The sequence below is a fragment of the Drosophila ananassae genome, chromosome 2R (assembly GCF_017639315.1).
Source record: "Drosophila ananassae strain 14024-0371.13 chromosome 2R, ASM1763931v2, whole genome shotgun sequence".
NCBI lineage: Eukaryota > Metazoa > Arthropoda > Insecta > Diptera > Drosophilidae > Drosophila > Drosophila ananassae.
The window spans coordinates 616,880-634,221 of record NC_057928.1 but is presented as its reverse complement, the minus strand read 5'-3'; the positions used below and the strand labels follow the sequence as shown (position 1 = coordinate 634,221).

At 38.9% G+C, this 17,342-nt stretch overlaps 2 protein-coding genes across 2 annotated transcripts; one reads left to right on the top strand and one right to left on the bottom strand.

The window, feature by feature from the left end:
• Positions 1-3,132: 3,132 nt before the first annotated feature.
• On the bottom strand, positions 3,133-6,071 carry LOC26514203 (importin-7). Its single transcript, XM_014904688.3, has 4 exons — positions 5,348-6,071; positions 4,944-5,280; positions 4,167-4,888; positions 3,133-4,076 (listed from the first exon to the last, which is right to left on the bottom strand). Exons 3-4 carry the CDS (start codon positions 4,318-4,320, stop codon positions 3,172-3,174), a joined length of 1,059 nt encoding a protein of 352 aa, XP_014760174.1. The 5' UTR covers positions 4,321-4,888; positions 4,944-5,280; positions 5,348-6,071; the 3' UTR covers positions 3,133-3,171.
• A 1,415-nt stretch (positions 6,072-7,486) lies between these two features.
• Positions 7,487-15,432, top strand: LOC6503246 (mitochondrial import inner membrane translocase subunit Tim17-B). Its single transcript, XM_001965788.4, has 3 exons — positions 7,487-7,717; positions 9,602-9,779; positions 15,156-15,432. Exons 1-3 carry the CDS (start codon positions 7,574-7,576, stop codon positions 15,347-15,349), a joined length of 516 nt encoding a protein of 171 aa, XP_001965824.1. The 5' UTR covers positions 7,487-7,573; the 3' UTR covers positions 15,350-15,432.
• Positions 15,433-17,342: the final 1,910 nt, after the last annotated feature.

Here is a 17,342-nt window from a genome sequence, read left to right as displayed (position 1 = left end):
TTAATATAGGTGGTTAAACAATATTTTTGTCAATTAAATTGGAGTTTTTAATCTCATATTTTCAAAAGGTCATGGCTATCTACAATTTCTGTAGAGCTTTACTAAACCAGCTAAACCTTCAATAGATACGTTTTGAACATAGAAACAGTTTTAGATAGCCATGACTTTAAAAATATACGAGATTAAAAACTCCAATTTAATTGACGAAAATATTGTTTAACCACCAATAATAAATTCAATAAAATTACTTCGCGTTTTCCCTTAAATCCAAAATTAAAACATGGTATGATCTACTGATTTCAATAAGAAAATGAAAATCTTCTAAGTAGTATATCTTCTAATAAGTATGGGAAAATATTTGGGGAAAAATCATAGAAGACCTAAAATTAATGTAGAAAATCTGAGATTTCAACTTTGGATGAGTATTCCAAAGATATGGTAACTGCTAGATACCATTTTTTAATTTTAGTTGGTACACATACATTTCAAAAATGATATGTTCTAAAAACAATGATGGTCATAGCCATTACACGGCCTACATAATTCAATATGTGGTAAAATTTGTTCAATTTCTTCTCTTAGGTGTACCGCGGAAACTGTGGGTGATAGAACCTATGTTTGTTCTGGACTTTGGTTCAGGGGAGCCTAAAGGTTATGGAGCAGGTGAAATTATGCATGGAGATTTTTCGCTGTTGGCCTGTGTTATTAGACTAATTAAGATTATTTCACGAAAGAAAGGGTTATGAAACGAATTTTTGACCCGGAAAGGATGTGAATGAATTAGCTTAACTTTTTAAAATTTTAATTTACATTAGTCGCCAATTACGTGATTTATTCGATTTCTCGAATGATATCCTGTTTAAAAATTTCTCCAAGTCCGTTAGCCACGAACTATGGTACACAAAGAAGTGAAAAGTGTCATAGTTTGCGTAACTCGCATTAGAAGATCGGTCTATCTACCGTATCTTTCTACAGCTGGGCGATCTTCTCAAACACCTCTGGTTTCTTGGTGGCACCAGTTCTTGGCGACTGAGGGGATGCCGGCAGGGCTTCGCCGACATATTGCAACCCCTAATGCGGTGTTAACATATATTGTCCATAGTTTATTGTTTTTTCAATATTGTTTTTAATATTGTGAAGCTCTAAGAGGATGCCCCCATATGCACGGTAGTTGAGTCGATGTATCACCTTTTCTAGTATATCTGGAGCAAAAATCGCTCCCTACAATTTTGAGAAAATCGATTAATAGTTCCCCATTGACTTTAATTGACAAGTGAGGCGCCAACTCGTGAACCGGAACCAGTCCACGAACAAGTTCGTTCCAAAAGTTCCAAATCTACAGACCGCCTTTGTTAGGCATGAATATGATTATTGAGTCCTTTTCAGAGGATGCCCCATTATGCACGGTATACCGTTGCAAAGCTAATTTTTCATATAATTTAATAAGACTATTTGCATTAAAATCGCCCCGTACGAATAAGACTATTTGCATTAAAATCGCCCCCTACGATTTGACGCAATTTATCTTTAAAAATTTCTGAATTTTCTTTACCAATACTGGACCTTGTTCCCAACGCAAATTGCGCCAATGTTAAATTTGAATGACCCCACATGCTTTCTTTATGGAGGATGCCCCATTTTGCACGGTATACCATTGTAAAGCTAATTTTTTTCTGAATCGAATGAGATTATTTCTATCAAAATCGCTCCCTATGATTCGATGTAATCATCCCCTGAAAATTTCTGAACCTATTTGACCAATACTGGCACCATAACCGCATCACATGTTTTGACGCTGCCCAACATGGCGGCAGCCATGATCGAATTTGAATATCCCCATTATCTCCCCTTATAGAGGATGCCCCATTTTGCACGGTATATCACGAGAAAGCTAATTTTTTGCTTAATCGAATACCGGTAGTTCCATTCAAATCGCTTTCTACGATTCGATGGAATTAAGTCTTGAAATTTGTACATGCTTAACGGGTGCTTAACAGCACAATGTTGTAAAAGCTCAACAGCCACATGTGGTTATTCCTATTTCCTATATAAAAAATAATAATACATTATTTAGTATTATATGTTTGTATAATGCAATCATTCGTTTTATTTTTCTAAACGTTGCATTGTACGAGTATGTGCCACGCCGTGGTCGCCGGGCCCCGGGTGCGCCAGGAAAACGGGCCCGGGAGCGCTGCCAGGCCAGCTCCGACGTCGGCCACGGCGGGCCCGGAACCCTGCACCGCCTGAAGGAACAGCAGCAGGACAAGCAGAAGCAGGACCAGCAGCAGCAGGACCAGCAGCAGCTGAACCAGCAGCAGCAGAACCAGCAGCAGCAGGACCAGCAGTAGCTGAACCAGCCGCATCTAAACCAGCAGCAGCTGAACCAGCAGCAGCTGAACCAGCAGCAGCTGAACTCCCAGCAGAAGATGGTGCCGAACTTGCCGGTGCAGAAAACGCCTGATTGGCCGATCAATAAAATATATATATTTTATTATACCCTTGCAGAGGATATTATAATTTTGGTCAAAAGTGTGCAACGCAGTGAAGGAGACATCTCCGACCCTATGAAGTGTATATATTCTTGATCAGGATCACCTCCTGAGTCGATATGAGCATGTCCGTCTGTCCGTCTGTCCGTTTCTACGCAAACTAGTCTCTCAGTTTTAAAGCTATCGAGTTGAAACTTTGCACACATCCTTCTTTTGTTTGCAGGCAGTATATAAGTCGGATCGGCTGGGATCGGTCAACTATATTCAATAGCTGCCATATAACTGATTGATCGGAAATGTCATAACTTTGGTGTTTTTTAAGTTTGAGGGTTGGGACTTTCCACACATGTTATGTTTGACCAAAATATCTTATGTACAAAATTTCATAAGGATCGGCCGACTATATCCTATAGCTGTCATACAGCGATCGAAATTGGCATAACTTTGGTGTTTTTTAAGTTAGAAAGATGGGATTTGGTACAGATTCTATTTTGGGAAAAACAATCTGATCTGCTAATTTTCATAAGGATCGGCCGACTATATACGATCCGCTATATATCTAATAATATAAGATGCGTGGCGGACTGCGACTGAACTGCAAGGGTATATCAACTTCGGCTCCGCCCGAAGTTAGCTTTCCTTTCTTGTTTTTATGTGTTATTTTATTATTCTCGTTTCTTCAGCCAGCCAGAATAGCCAGCAGGCTGTTGGGATTGGAGAGGAATGCGGGCGTGTCGACAGTCACATAGTTATGCAGAGCCGGCATAATGTCGATGAAGAAGTCGATGCCGTCCTTCTTGAATACCTGGTAGATCAGTTCCTCTGGCACGTCTCGTGGCATGTGTCCCACCACTTTGATAACAATCGGATGAAGATTGAGGAGGACGTCGGGATGCTTCTCCACCTCTCTGAGCAGAGTCTCGATGGTGTTGAGCAGACTCATGGCGGTGATGGCCTTCTCGTCGGATCCCTCCTCGGACTCCAGCACCTGGCTGAAGGTGGTTGCCAAGTGCTGGCAAATCTCGGTGGCCACTGGCAACAGTTGCTCCGTAAAGGTGCACACGATCTTCTGCATCACGTTGGTCAGATCTTCGTTCTCGGTTTCACGAATAATGGTGAGCAACTCCTTGGTGATCTCCTTAATCTGACCCTCAACGGATTGGGTCGCCTCGTCCTGCGATGAGAGGAACATCTGCAGGTCAATGACCGCCTCCACTTTAAAGGGCAGTTCCTTATCCGTTAGCAGGGCGTTCGTGGTCAGTCGCATGATCTCGGCCAGGTAAAGTCTGCAGAAATAGTGCAGAACCCAACATGCACGCGCCCGCATATGGCCGGCGGGATTCTGGAACTCCGGGAAAACGTATGTGGTTAGCATAGATTCCACTTGGTCTCGGTATTGAGCCTTCTTCAGCAGGACATTCGCTAGCGTTCCTATCATGTGCAGAGCACCATCTTTTTGCTTGTTGTCCGCATTCGGCGACGTGATGACCTGCATAATTGTGCTCATGGCCTTGCGTTTCTTGCACATGGAATGCAGCATGGATTGGGCAGCCACAACTGGCGTGGCATAATCCTCAAATATATCTGAAAATAAGGAAATTAAGACAGACAAGATTTTAATTCTAAAATGAAAGTCACATTAGATGAAGTCGAAGTGGAATCTACTAATCTTACCTGACCAAGCCGACCACACGGCGCCAGGTAAGATTAGTATATTCAGCGCCCGCCTGACATCGTGTGGGATAGTAGTACAGCAGGTAATAGACCTCCACCAGATAATCAATGGCTGTAAGATCCTTATAGGTGCCATCTCGGCACAGAAAAGCATAAGAGAGAAGCTCCCTCAATATTTGTAGCGTGGGCATCATAATCTGGAAAAAGTGTTCCCTCCTGGATCGTCATCAAAGCGGGCGATTGATCTCCCGGGTGTTCGAAGTATATGCAAAGTTTCTCCATGATCTGGATGCACAGCTGGACGCCATCTGCCGAGTAAAGCTGGAGGGCGACGAAACGATGCTTTACTTCCTCAGTCACTGGAGTCAGATATCGAAAGATATCGCAGGATTCGAAGGGCCATTATGAGGTCACCGGGGAATGTGGTCAAGTAATCATGGAGTGTCTCCATGAGCATCTGGACTGAGTAATCTATCTTCTTTCAGAGGATCACTGTTTCCGTTTTGAACTCGGCGTCTTTGCTCTTTTCTGGATTCTTCTCCAAAAATAGCTAAAAAAAATCAAGATAGAACTGCTCGGCACGGGTCTTGCTCTGCACGACGGAATTGACGGCTTCCAGATGTGATGGATTGGTCACAACAGCCAGGCGGAAGTTCTTGTTTGTCACCCGGTTCAGATGCTCAAAGTACATGCCCAAATGGTACTCTTGATGGATAGCATCCCTAAATTGATAGCAGTTAGTAGAGGGTTTCAAAGTTTTCCCTGAGCAAAACTCACATAATCAGCGGCCTTCAGACCAGCGAACTGGATGAAGATTAGGTTAAGGTGCTTGCGGCAGACATTGGCCTGGGTGTTGAGACGTCCACGATGAAGCATGCCCATGATGACGGAATCTACACCCATCTCGGTGGACACATTGATGAAACCGTAACGCTTCTGCGAAGAGTACCTCTTGGCCAGGAACGCCTCGAAGCCGGTGGCGCGGGTCAGAAGTTCAGAATGCCGGGGACTCGAAACACTTGAGGGTCCAGTTGCACTGCTCCAGAGAATTGATGAACATGAACTTCACGCCGATATTCATGCAGTCGACGTTTTCCAGACGGTTCAGGATTTCCTTTAAAGAAGTGAGGTGTGTTAAAGACAGTAGAGTGACTATTTAAAAATTGGTTTCTTCAACTTACCAAACTCTTTTCCACACCACCTTTGAGGTAGAGTTATTGGCGCGTTTTTTTTATAGTTGTATCCCCAATAGGCCTAGTCCACTTTTATTTTACTTGCCTTGAAGGCAGCTCAAACAATGCAAACAGTTAAATGAATAACAAATTCCTTTGCTTTGGAGGGTGTAAGGAGACGACTCTAATGATCAAATCAACGTATAGAAAAGGGAGACTAGTCTCAACCAAATCATATCCGGATAAGAAACATTTTTGCCATTCGTCACTTAACCTGCTCAACAATGCATAAGTTTATTGTCAATATCATGAAACGTTACTAATTTGCTTTAAGGGCAGCTCAAACAATGCAAACTGTCCAATGAATAACAAATTACAAAAATAACAGTAAGGAGACGACAGTTAACTTAGTCGATTCGCATCGATTTTTCAAAAAATTTTGAAAACATCGATTCATCGATGATCACCTATGACTTTTGGGACACAAATGGACACAAGTGGCCGTTTGCTGGCATACGCGTAGTTAAGTTGAGGTAGGTCGCAGAAGCGAGGTGAGTCATGAGGTTAGGTCATGGTCGTGTGAGCCTGTCGTAGATGTTTTCGATTCATTAGGTCAAGGGTCTAGATCCTTAGAATCCTCTGGGTAGATCCTTAGTGGCAACGAGGCGTGATTTGAGCGACGCGCACAGAGAAGGCAGAGAGCTGTGGCGTTCGACCAGAAGAAGCAGAGCGAATCTCTGAAGCAGAGCGAGTCTCAAAAGCGGCGCGAATCTCGCCATCGCGGAAAAGGGACGTGGACTAGTTTGGAGCTAAGAGCAGAGTGAGCTCGACTGGAGCTGAAACAGAGACAAGTAGCTCGCGATGCTTTAAGGAGCGCTCCGCTATAGATTGGGATGGGATTCGGACCTAGCCTCTCAGGAGTTGTCGTGAAGTGGGCGCCATCGCGTAGGACAGGAAGCAGGGACGGGGCGCTTGCGGCGCTTTCAAGAAGCGCTCCGTTTTTCAAGGGAGCTGAGGGGGTTATCCGACTGATGGCCTAACAGTGCCGAAAACGGGAAAGAGGAAGTAGTATCCGGAGACTTCGGGCTGGAGCACTGTTGCTGATTGGGTGTTTTGTGTTGGCTTTGCTGACGGGACAGGCGAGAGTCTTTCCGATATTTATATTTTCTTTTCCATCCTCGAGTAGTGGAAGAGATGAGATTAAACGCACGTCAGCCTACCCTGTCGAAATAAATATATATTAAGTTCATAAATCTTTATGGATAAGTTATCGTTAAGCGTAGTAGGAAAGAATATTAGGATATTTAGGAAGCTAGGAAAGAGATGTTATTTAGAGATATACGGACTTTCCTTAAGGAATAAAAATCGAAATTATAATGGAGTGAGAAAATATAATTCGCCTCGTTTAATTTGCCACCTCCCTGCCGGCAGCCTATGCCATGGACTTTCTCAAGGACCCCCAAGGGATCCTAATATTCAGCGTTCTGAGGAGCTCATGTTTGACCTACGGTGTTCGTGATGTCGTGCACGCATCAATGTTGAAAAAATGTATGACTCCCAAAGCAGCATCAAGGGAAGAGATCCCTAGGCGGGTCCCAGGGGGGTACCACTTGTATGGGTGGGTCGACCCTCCAAAGTTAGTGGGTCGTTCATACATTTGGACTCGATTGGGGCACTCTGGAAATGGGTCAAAACAGGATTTTTTGGAATTTGACCTTTTGGGTACATACACGTTAAAACGAGGGACATCAGAATTCATTTTAGAGGTATGGTCTTTTAAGCAAAGTTTCTTATTTTGATCCCTAGAATCCGAAAATCATATGTGCCTAAGCGATTTTTCAATCGACCCACCCTAGTATACATATATAAATATGCGATATTTGCGTCTCAAAAATTATCGCTATGATAATCGAATGTTTTAAAATCGCGCTCAATTTAAAACTCAAAACGTATCAAATTTGTTTCATATCAGGCAAAACCTTTAAAACTATGACCCATCATCAAATATTTTAAACAAAACTTTAAATTGAGAAGACCATAAGAGTTATGAACAGATGAAATCAGTGCATTTAAGCATAGAAAAAAATAAGTGTTTATTTTTTTTTTTAATTGGTATTTTTAAAGGTTGAAATGTATTTTTTGTAGTTTTTCTTTAGCCGAAAAGTATTTTTTATCGTTATCGGTGCGGTCACGCTGTTTATGTTTAAATAAATTTTGGTCTAAGATATTAGTATCATGGAAGAATATGCTCGAGAACCGTGTCCTTACAGAATAGTAGACGACTGCGGTGGAGCTTTTGCTATGGGGTGCATTGGTGGTGGGGTTTTTCAAGCCATTAAGGGGTTTCGCAATGCACCTTCAGGAATAGCCCGAAGATTGGTATGTTTATATAAGGGTCAAATGTTTGTTTAATATCATTTTTACAAATGTTCTCTCATACTCTAGAAATAAACTTCAAAAAGGCGCGGAAAAAACTAAATTATTATATTTCTTAGGTGCTTTGAAACTTGCCGGCCCACAATGTTACTTATGTATGCATTTACTATCTTATTTACATATGTACCTCAAAGTACATGCATACGTACATATGTATGTCTTAAAAAAATGACTACATAGCTTTAAAGAGTTTTTAATGAGCACATAAATATCATTTTAGGAGCCCATATGCACTAGTACATATGTACATATGTAGGTAATTTTTAGAAATAAAAATAGAACATATGTACATATTAGTTTAATTTTTAAATGGCTTGAAGGAGAAATCTTACTTTTTTCTTTTAAGATATTAGGACAAACTTAAAGTTAAGAAACTACTATACATAAATATTCTGACAACTTAAGAATAATATTCTGACAACTTAACCTAAGAATTAAAGCTTAAACTAAAAATAAGCTAGGTAATCAAGCAAAATATGTATCCATCTTTAGGTTCAATAATATTTTGATAGCGTCTCGGTACCGTTCGAAATATTTTAATCAATACTTTTCACTTTTGCTTTCAAAAAGACTAGACATTCTTCATAAGTAGCCAGTTCAAAATAGGAATGACAGATCCTGTTAAAAATGGTTTGTTTTGTGACGTGAAGCATTTTTATGGTTGATTATACAATAAGCCTGCTTCCAAAGTGAAATGCTTATTCGCTTATTAGGGGTTAAATATTGACCTTTGTTCTTCGATACGGTGTCAGAAACCAAGTCCCATAAACCATTGTATGAATCCCACCTATCACGGAGCTTCAATCATGCTTTTTTTCTGATGTACTATTAATTTTTTGTTGAATTATTCAAAGGAGTTTGCATATCTCCACACAACCCTCTTCCAAAATTTCTTTGGCAAGGATACCATCTGGATTTTTAAGTCATTATGCTTTTTGTATTATATTTTATGTATTTATGTGCATAATTTGCCGTATCACATAACACTAATTGGCAAAATATTTGATATTTTCCTTTAGTAAGGAAACTTTTTTTTTAATAAAAATTCAATATTTTTTTATACCCTTGCAGAGGGTATTATAATTTTGGTCAAAAGTGTGTGAAGGAGACATCTCCGACCCTATAAAGTCAGGATCAGGATCATCTCTTGAGTCGATATAAGCATGTCCGTCTGTCTGTCTGTCTGTTTCTACGCATTCTAGTCTCTCAGTTTTAGAGCTATCGAGTTGAAACTTTGCACACATCCTTCTTTTGTTTGCAGGTAGTATACATATATTTTGAAACGTGCCATATAACTGATTGATCGGAAATGCCTTAACTTGTTCTTTAAGTAAAAGGGTTGGCACTTTCCACATATGTTATTTTTGGCTAAGATATCTTATCTACGTTTTCTAAAGTTTCATAAGGATTGGCCGACTATATCCTATAGCTGCCAAATAATTGAAAGGTTGGAAATGTTAATTAATACCGTGTTAATTTTCAAGATGCTTGAGGCTATTTTAAACATTTTTATTAGAAAATTGATTTGATGGTGAAATTCTTATAAGGATCGGCCAACTACATGTACATATATATGACCCGATATATACATAATAATATTAGCTGCTACCTAACTGCAAGGGTATAACAACTTCGACTCCTCCCTCCTCCTTTTGTTTTTATGAGGAATAGCGGGATACAAAAACTTTAACTAGTTCTGAAAAAATCCATTTTTAAAATATTTATTTTATAATATTTATTTATTTATTGATTTAAGGATTATTTTTTACCTATGACCCTGACCGGTAAATTAATATTTTTACACATTTTTATGAAATTTATTTTAAGGTCGGAAGTATGACGGCTATAAAAACCCGCTCTCCTGTTATTGCCGGAAATTTTGCTGTATGGGGTGGGATGTTCAGTACTATTGATTGCACACTTGTGCATTTACGAAAAAAAGAAGATCCATGGAACTCGATAATAAGTGGTGCCGCCACAGGAGGAATATTAGCTGCTAGAAATGGTATGGATCTTTTATTATTTTTAAATTGTTTAGTTTATTGTATCATGAGTGCTCAAAGTTGACTTATGGGGCCTGTATTAACACACATAAAATAAGTCATACAGCTGTGAAAAAAAAATAGCACCACCACCAGACAAAATTTTTCAATTGCCATCATAATCATATTTTTAACTTTAGGAAATCGATTTATACTTTTTTCAAAATCGAAGACCCTCAAGATAATAGAAATTAACGAAAAAACATAAGTTTTTTAGATGTTCTTAAGTTATTTAACAAAATTTATTAAAGTCTATAAAATTAAACGAAAAAAATAATAGCACCACTTTTCAAAAATGGATTTTAAATGCTAATAATGACTAATTCGTTAGAGATTCATTAGTAAACAATATTGATATATTAAAAATATATCTATATGCCTTGATTAGTATTTGGTAGCGAATCCTTTGTTGGCTAAAACAGCTGCACAACGTCTTGGCATTGAATCTACTAAGTCCTGGCAGCGTTTTTTGGGTATATTAGTCCAGGACTCCTTAATAACACCCCAAAGGCAATCGATAGTCGTTGGTTTGCTATCAGCAACTGCCTTCTTAACGTCGGACCCCAGATTTTCAATTGGATTTAGATCCGGCGACTGCGCAGGCCACTCCAAAACTTGTACAGCATTGTTGAGGAACCACTCCTTTGCCTTTTTGCTTGTGTGTTTTGGGTGATTATCCTGCTGGAAGACCCAAATAAGAGGCATATCATCTTCTGCGAAGGGTAACATTACAGATTGCAAAATATCCACATAGACGTGTTGATCCATTATAGATTTTATCCAGTGTATAGGACCTACTCCATTATATGAAAAGCACGCCCATACCATGACGCTGCATCCTCCATGGTTTATAGTCTTTGTGGTGTACTGGGGCTTGTATTCTGAATTCTTCGGACGTCTGACATACGATCGGGATCCTTTACCACCATACATGACCACCTTGCTCTCATCGGACCATAAAATATTCCTCCATTGCTGGGGGGTCCAATTTTTATGCTCCTTAGCAAACTTAATACGGTTAGCAATATGCCTGGCATTTAAAAGTGGGACTTTTCTTGGGCTGCAGGCTTTCAGATTATGTTGCCTGAGATATGTGCGCACTGTTTGATCCGTTGCAGCAATATTCAGGTCCTTTTTTAGATCTGTAGCAGGCTTGAAAGGTTCCCTTTTGCTATGGCGAACCAACCTTTTGACCTCTAGAGGGGTCATAGAAGGCTTCCTACCGCGTGTTTCCTGGTTTTTCTTATAGGTTATGGCGTTCCTTATCATTTTATTTGAACATCCAACAAGTCGACCCACTTCTCGAAAGGATTTTCCATCCTTGATCAACTTTTTGATCAGGTCACGCTTTTCATCCGTGCAGTGTTTTCCACGACCCATTTGAATTTTTTTTTTTAATTGAAATAATTAAATTGAAGACAAATTTGTAAAACACGTGCTTTAAGTCGCTGAAATGTGACCATTTCTTTGTGAATTCTTTAGAGATGGAAAGTGGTGCTATTTTTATTTTCGTTTCTTTTGCGATCTTTTTTAGTAAAATATTAAAAAAAAAATATTAAAACAAGAATTTGAGTAACTATAACTCTTTTTTTGTTTAGTAAGAATATCATTCTACATAAAAAAAATTTTATTTGAATAAATTGGTAACATTATTACTATTTTTTTTAAAGCCCAATCGAAGTGTGATGTAGTGGTGCTATTTTTTTTTTCGCAACTGTATGTGCACATGTTTAAAAGAAAGTTCGTTTTATTGAATAAGATTTTTCTTTTGCCTAACCATCATTTAAATTTTCTTCGGACATACTCTGACCCCGCCACAATAATTTTTTTTTAAAAGCACAATGAGAAGTGACGAAAGATCTATGCCGATTGAAATTTTCATTCTAAAGCCATAATAGTCAAAGTTCTGTCGAACGAGATGCAAATATCTTCTTTCTTATGATATAAAATTTTTGATAGCTTGGCCACACTACGAAAAACGAAAGAAAGAAGAAACTGAGAGTGTTTTAGTAACCTTAGGGGTGTACCCCAAAGGTTACGCGTGTGCTGAGCACACACGGGTCCATAAGCCGTTCCATAAGCCATTCACAAAAACAAATGTGCCTAATGTGATGCGCATTGGCTTGAGCACCTCTGGTATAGATTCTTTTTGTGATTTTAATTTGTAAAATAACTTAAATGTTTTGAAGTTTTAAATTATGACTCGACCGAAATGATTATCAAGGCGATGCAGTTCAGTGATCGGTTCTGCCAATTTTTCGGAAAATATTTAATAGCATTAAAAATAAAAAAACCTCTGGCTACGCCCAAACTATTTGGGCGTATACTAAAAAAAAAATAAAGGTATAAAAATTATTCATAAAAATTATTCATTATACACTTGCCGAATAGGGATTAGCAATAAATTTGTGCTTTATATAGCTACCATTTTCCTTTTTTGTTTTTGGGGGCTGTCCATATTTTAAGTAATAATTTTTTCCATGATTTTCAAATACTTCCATAATATAACAATTTTTCCCTTTGGAAATTTTATATATGTAATTGTTGACACTAAGTGCCAAGACTTACTAACCTATATTCACACTTAGTAATCTGATCTAATCAGTGGTCATCAGCATGACGCAATACACAATAAGCAGACCCACTAACCTATTGGCACACCTAGTAATAATTAGCAATAAGCACGAAACAATATCCAACCTAATAACCCAGCACTAGTAGACGGCGCCAGAAGCAGAAATCACCGGGAAGAATGACCGACTGATCGAAGCAAGCAAAGTTAGCTAGCAAAGCCGAAATGCATGTACAAGCATGAACAAGCAATCTGAATTAGCAGACTCAGAGGTGGGTGACACTGGCATTAAAATTGGTATTAAAATTGGAGTTCAAATTCGACGAAGTGGTAGACATCAAAATATATATAGTTGCAAAAAAAATATTAGCACCACTACATCACAGTTCGATTATTTATAAAATAAAATGTTATTGGTTTTGATGATATTCATACTAAACAAAAACAGCGTTATAGTTACTCAAATTATTGTTTTAATATATTTTTTTTATATATTACTAAAAAGACTCCAAAAGTTACGAAAAAAAAAAATGCCACCACTTTTAGGCAAAAAAAATAGCACCACTTAAGAATACACGCAGAAATTGTCACTTTCTTTCGACTTAAAGCACGTGTTTTACAAATTTGTCTTCAACTCAATTATTTCAATAAAAAAAAACATTCAATTGGTTTGCTGCAGATGATAAAGATCAAGGATGAAAATTTCTTTCGAGAAGTGGGTCGACTTGTTGGATGTATAAATAAGACGATAAGAAACGCAATTACTAATAACAAAAGGAAAGAAACACGCGGTAGAAAGTGTCCCCTAACCCCTCTAGAGGTCAATAGGTTTGTTTGCCATAGCAAGCCTACCTGAAAAAGGACCGCAGGATGCGCACATATCTCAAAAAACATAATCTGAAAGCCTGCAGCCAATGAAAAGTGCCACTTTTAAATGCCAGACATATTGCTAACCGTATTACGTTTGCTAAGGAGCATACAAATCGGGCCCCGCAGTAAGGAGAAATATTTTATGGTCCGATGAAAGCAAGGTGGTCATGTATGGTGGTAAAGGATCCCGATCGTATGTCAGACGTCCCCAGAATTCTGAATACAAGACCCAGTACACCACAAAGACTATAAAGCATGGAGGATGCAGCATCATGGCATGGGCCTGGGATGCTTTTCATTAAATGGAGTAGGTCCTTTACACTGGATTAAAACTATTATGAATCAATACGTCCATGTGAATATCTTGCAAACTGTAATGTTACCTTTCGCAGAGGATGAAATGCCTCTTGTTTGGGTCTTCCCGCAGGATAACAACTCAAAAAATTCAGTTTAAGTTTTGGAGTGGCGCAGTCGCCGGATCTAAATCCAATAGAAAATCTGTGGTCCGACGTTAAGAAGGCAGTTGCTGATACCAAACATCCACTATAGATTGTATTGGGGTGTTCTTTAGGAGTCATGGACTAATATACCCCAAAAACGTTGCCAGGTCTTAGTCAATTCAATGACAAGACTTTGTTCAGCTGTTTTAGCCAACAAAGGATGCGCTACGAATTATTAATACACGCATTTTTAATATATCAATATTGTTTACTAATGAATCTCATACGATTTAGTCGATATTATAATTTAAATCCATTTTTGACAAGTAATGCTATTATTTTTTCGTTGAATTTTATAGACATTAATAAATTCTTTTAAATAACTGTTCAGAACATTTAAAACATGTAAGTTCTTTTGTTCATTTTTATTTTCTATAGGGTCTTCAATTTTGAAAAATGTATAAAACGATTTCCTAAATTGTATCTGGTGGTGCTGCTGTTTAGTTTTCGAAGCTGCAAAACTCCACCGATAGTGTTGATATAGTTATATCATATATTTCTATATTACTTTATTTTACTTTACAAATACATATATATATATGCCTTATTATATTCAGCATAAATTAATTTAAAGGTCAACAGGTGATAGCCAGGTATTCTTAAAAGTTCTGTGGCAGAATATTATTCTTAAGGGGGCAGGATGGTTTGAGGCTTAAAAAAAATTTTTTTCAGAAATTTTTTATATAATAGAACATTATCTTAGGAATATCCTGTGAAAGTTTCATGTCGATCGGACTAAAACTTGCTGAGATACCGATTTTCTAGTTTCTTTCTCTCCATATACTTTCCATTGCTTTTACAATTTTAGACCGAACTTTTTCAAGTCGGTGCGTAACGTAACTCAAAAAGTAATGCTCGGATGTAAATAAAATTTTGCACACATCTTTAATACAATAAATACTTGCGGATGAATGAACGGGCAATAATTTTTTTTTACGGGCAATAATGAGCTAATTTTTATGTAAAAATGGTACCTCTGACTTTATAACCGCGCCAAAAATTCAAAAAGGCATATTTTTCAAAATGGTTTCGTTCATCCGCACAAGAAACTAATATTTTAAGTAAATCAATTCAATTTTTTTATTTCCGATAACACTGTAAGGCCAGACTTTACGCACCGCAAGAGACAAATTTTTGGAAGCGACTCCGGCCGACTGCCCGTCACGGGATTAATTATAATTATTTCTTAAAAATAAAAATTCCTAGATACTCTCCAAATATAGCCATTAATCGTGTAAAAAAATTGAATTGATATATTTACTCAGACATAAAAAAAAATCGCAAAAATCTGCTATTTTTCAGCCTCTGAAACCATCCTGCCCCCTTAAAAAAATACCTATATCTTTTATTATATTAGCCAATTGACTCTTATAAAATGTATTCCTTTTTATTTTTAGGTATTCCAGCTATGGCTGGTAGTGCTGTAATAGGAGGCGTTCTTTTAGCACTTATTGAAGGTGTTGGCATATTGTTTACGAGGATATCTGCGGATCAATTTAAAAATCCCATGCCACCGACGGAGGATCCTTCTGCTCTTGGCGAACCAACTAGTAACTTTTCATTTGGTAAAAATGAAAAACAATTTCAATAATCATAATAATATTATAATGAATGATTCATCCAACGTTAACCACTTTATATTATATAAAAATATAAACTGATTTAATTTTTAAACTTTCTTGGTATTTCATATATGCAAAACGAAGGCGAAGGGTACTTTCAGGGTGACTATCAGATCCAAAAAAACTTACAAAAAGTGTATCAAATCTTAAATTAATAACTTAAAAGCCATTTTAATTGGCACAGAGTTAGACAGCCCTGAAAACTATTGGGAGGTTTGGGAGCTCGTTGCGTTACAGGCGGTTTCTGCTGCAAACCCGAGTCAGTCGCCGAGTGTTTTTTTCAGAACACTGTTTGCTTCTTAATTTCGTCCTTTATTGCATTGATGTCCAGGTCATAGCCCAGTGATAGTTATCAAGATTTTTACAATTTTTACAAGGTTTACCATCTCTCTTCTATAAAGCAATTCGTCTAAAAACGCCAGAATTATGGGCTAAAAACTGTAGAACTTACGCAACCACATTAAGTGCACTGTGCACCGGACGCAATATGATGCCGTGGCACCAATAAGGGTCACGGATAAAATGATAAGTGAGCTGCGATCGCGGCAGCGATGGGTTTAGTTATTAATCATAAGAATGAGTTTGTTGGGACTTGTGCCAGAATCGAATAGATTAATTATTACAAAATAATTAACAGCTGTTCCATATTCTTTTATTCTCCCAGATTCGCATGCGCTTTGTTGAACTTTGGTGGAGCTTTTGCGCAAGCTCTTAGTTTATGCACTTGTATATTCGGCTTTGTTTGGATCGGCCGCTGCAGTTGTTTTGGGGTTAAATTGATCCAAAATAAATTGAAATATAAATTAAACCTCGTCTTATTAATTCGGCCGCTATCAAAACGCTAATAGCTCAACATTTGGTGACCCCGACGCGATTTCATCCCGTTTAATTATCGTGATCAGCATTAAAAGTGCCACTAAAACACCGTTGTTTTTGTTGTCCCAAAGTTGCATTTTAATTTAATTGCACAATGGAATCGGGAGCTGAAGCTAGTGCATCTGCTACGTCAAGCCGTGAGAGGATGCTGCAGAGACGCGCAGGAGGATATACTGCATCGGAAGGTCAAGGCTGCGATACAGACCGACGAATCTACTATTCTGACCCTCGAGTCTATGGAGAAGCGATCGCTTCCCACGCTGCAGGAGGAATTGGAAGAGCTAAACTACAGCGAGATCGGGAGCGATTTATATTGGCGGTTCTCTCAGCTGGCTACGGACGTGCACGTTGACATCCAGGTGGAGGTGGCCAAGCGTTCCATGAGAGTTGCTGCTCACTCTATGCTTTTGGATGCTACCAGTGCTGCTGGGATTTCAACCACTCCATACAGGCCTCATTGCCCCCGCTGCCAATGCCAACATTTAGCGGGGGCTATGCCGAGTGGCCGGATTTCTGCGCCCTATTTAGTCATCCGCACTTGACCAAGATGGAGAAACTCAGGTGGCTCATTTTCTGTCTGCGGGACTCAGCCCTGGAAACTGTGAGGGCGCTTGAGATTACCGACGCTAACTATGATGTTGCCCTTAACCTTTTGCGCAACTGTTTCAGCAACCGACGGTTAATATTCTAGGCTTACATCAACGAGCTCCTGCAGGGTGGTTGTGCCGGGATTCGTTGCTACTCTTCGGGAGTTATCCGACCGATTCAATGGACATATGCGAGCCCTTATTAGTTCCGGGACGTCGGCCGAAATTCAAGGGTGCCTCCTCATCCAGATCCAAAAGCTGGACCCTGCCCTGACAGCCTGTCGACTTGGGAATCTATGGCTCGGTTCCTGGAACAAAGGTTCCGTACCCTGGAGACGGTGGATTTGGCCTTAGATCCGCATTTGTCTGCGAATCAGGCGGGCCGACGTATGCCATTTAACAACCGATCCTGCATGCTCCTGAATGCTCCGCCTGATTCGTGTGCCCTGTGCATCCTGGCACACGCTGTGCCTTCTTGCCCAAGGTTCCTCGCCTTTTC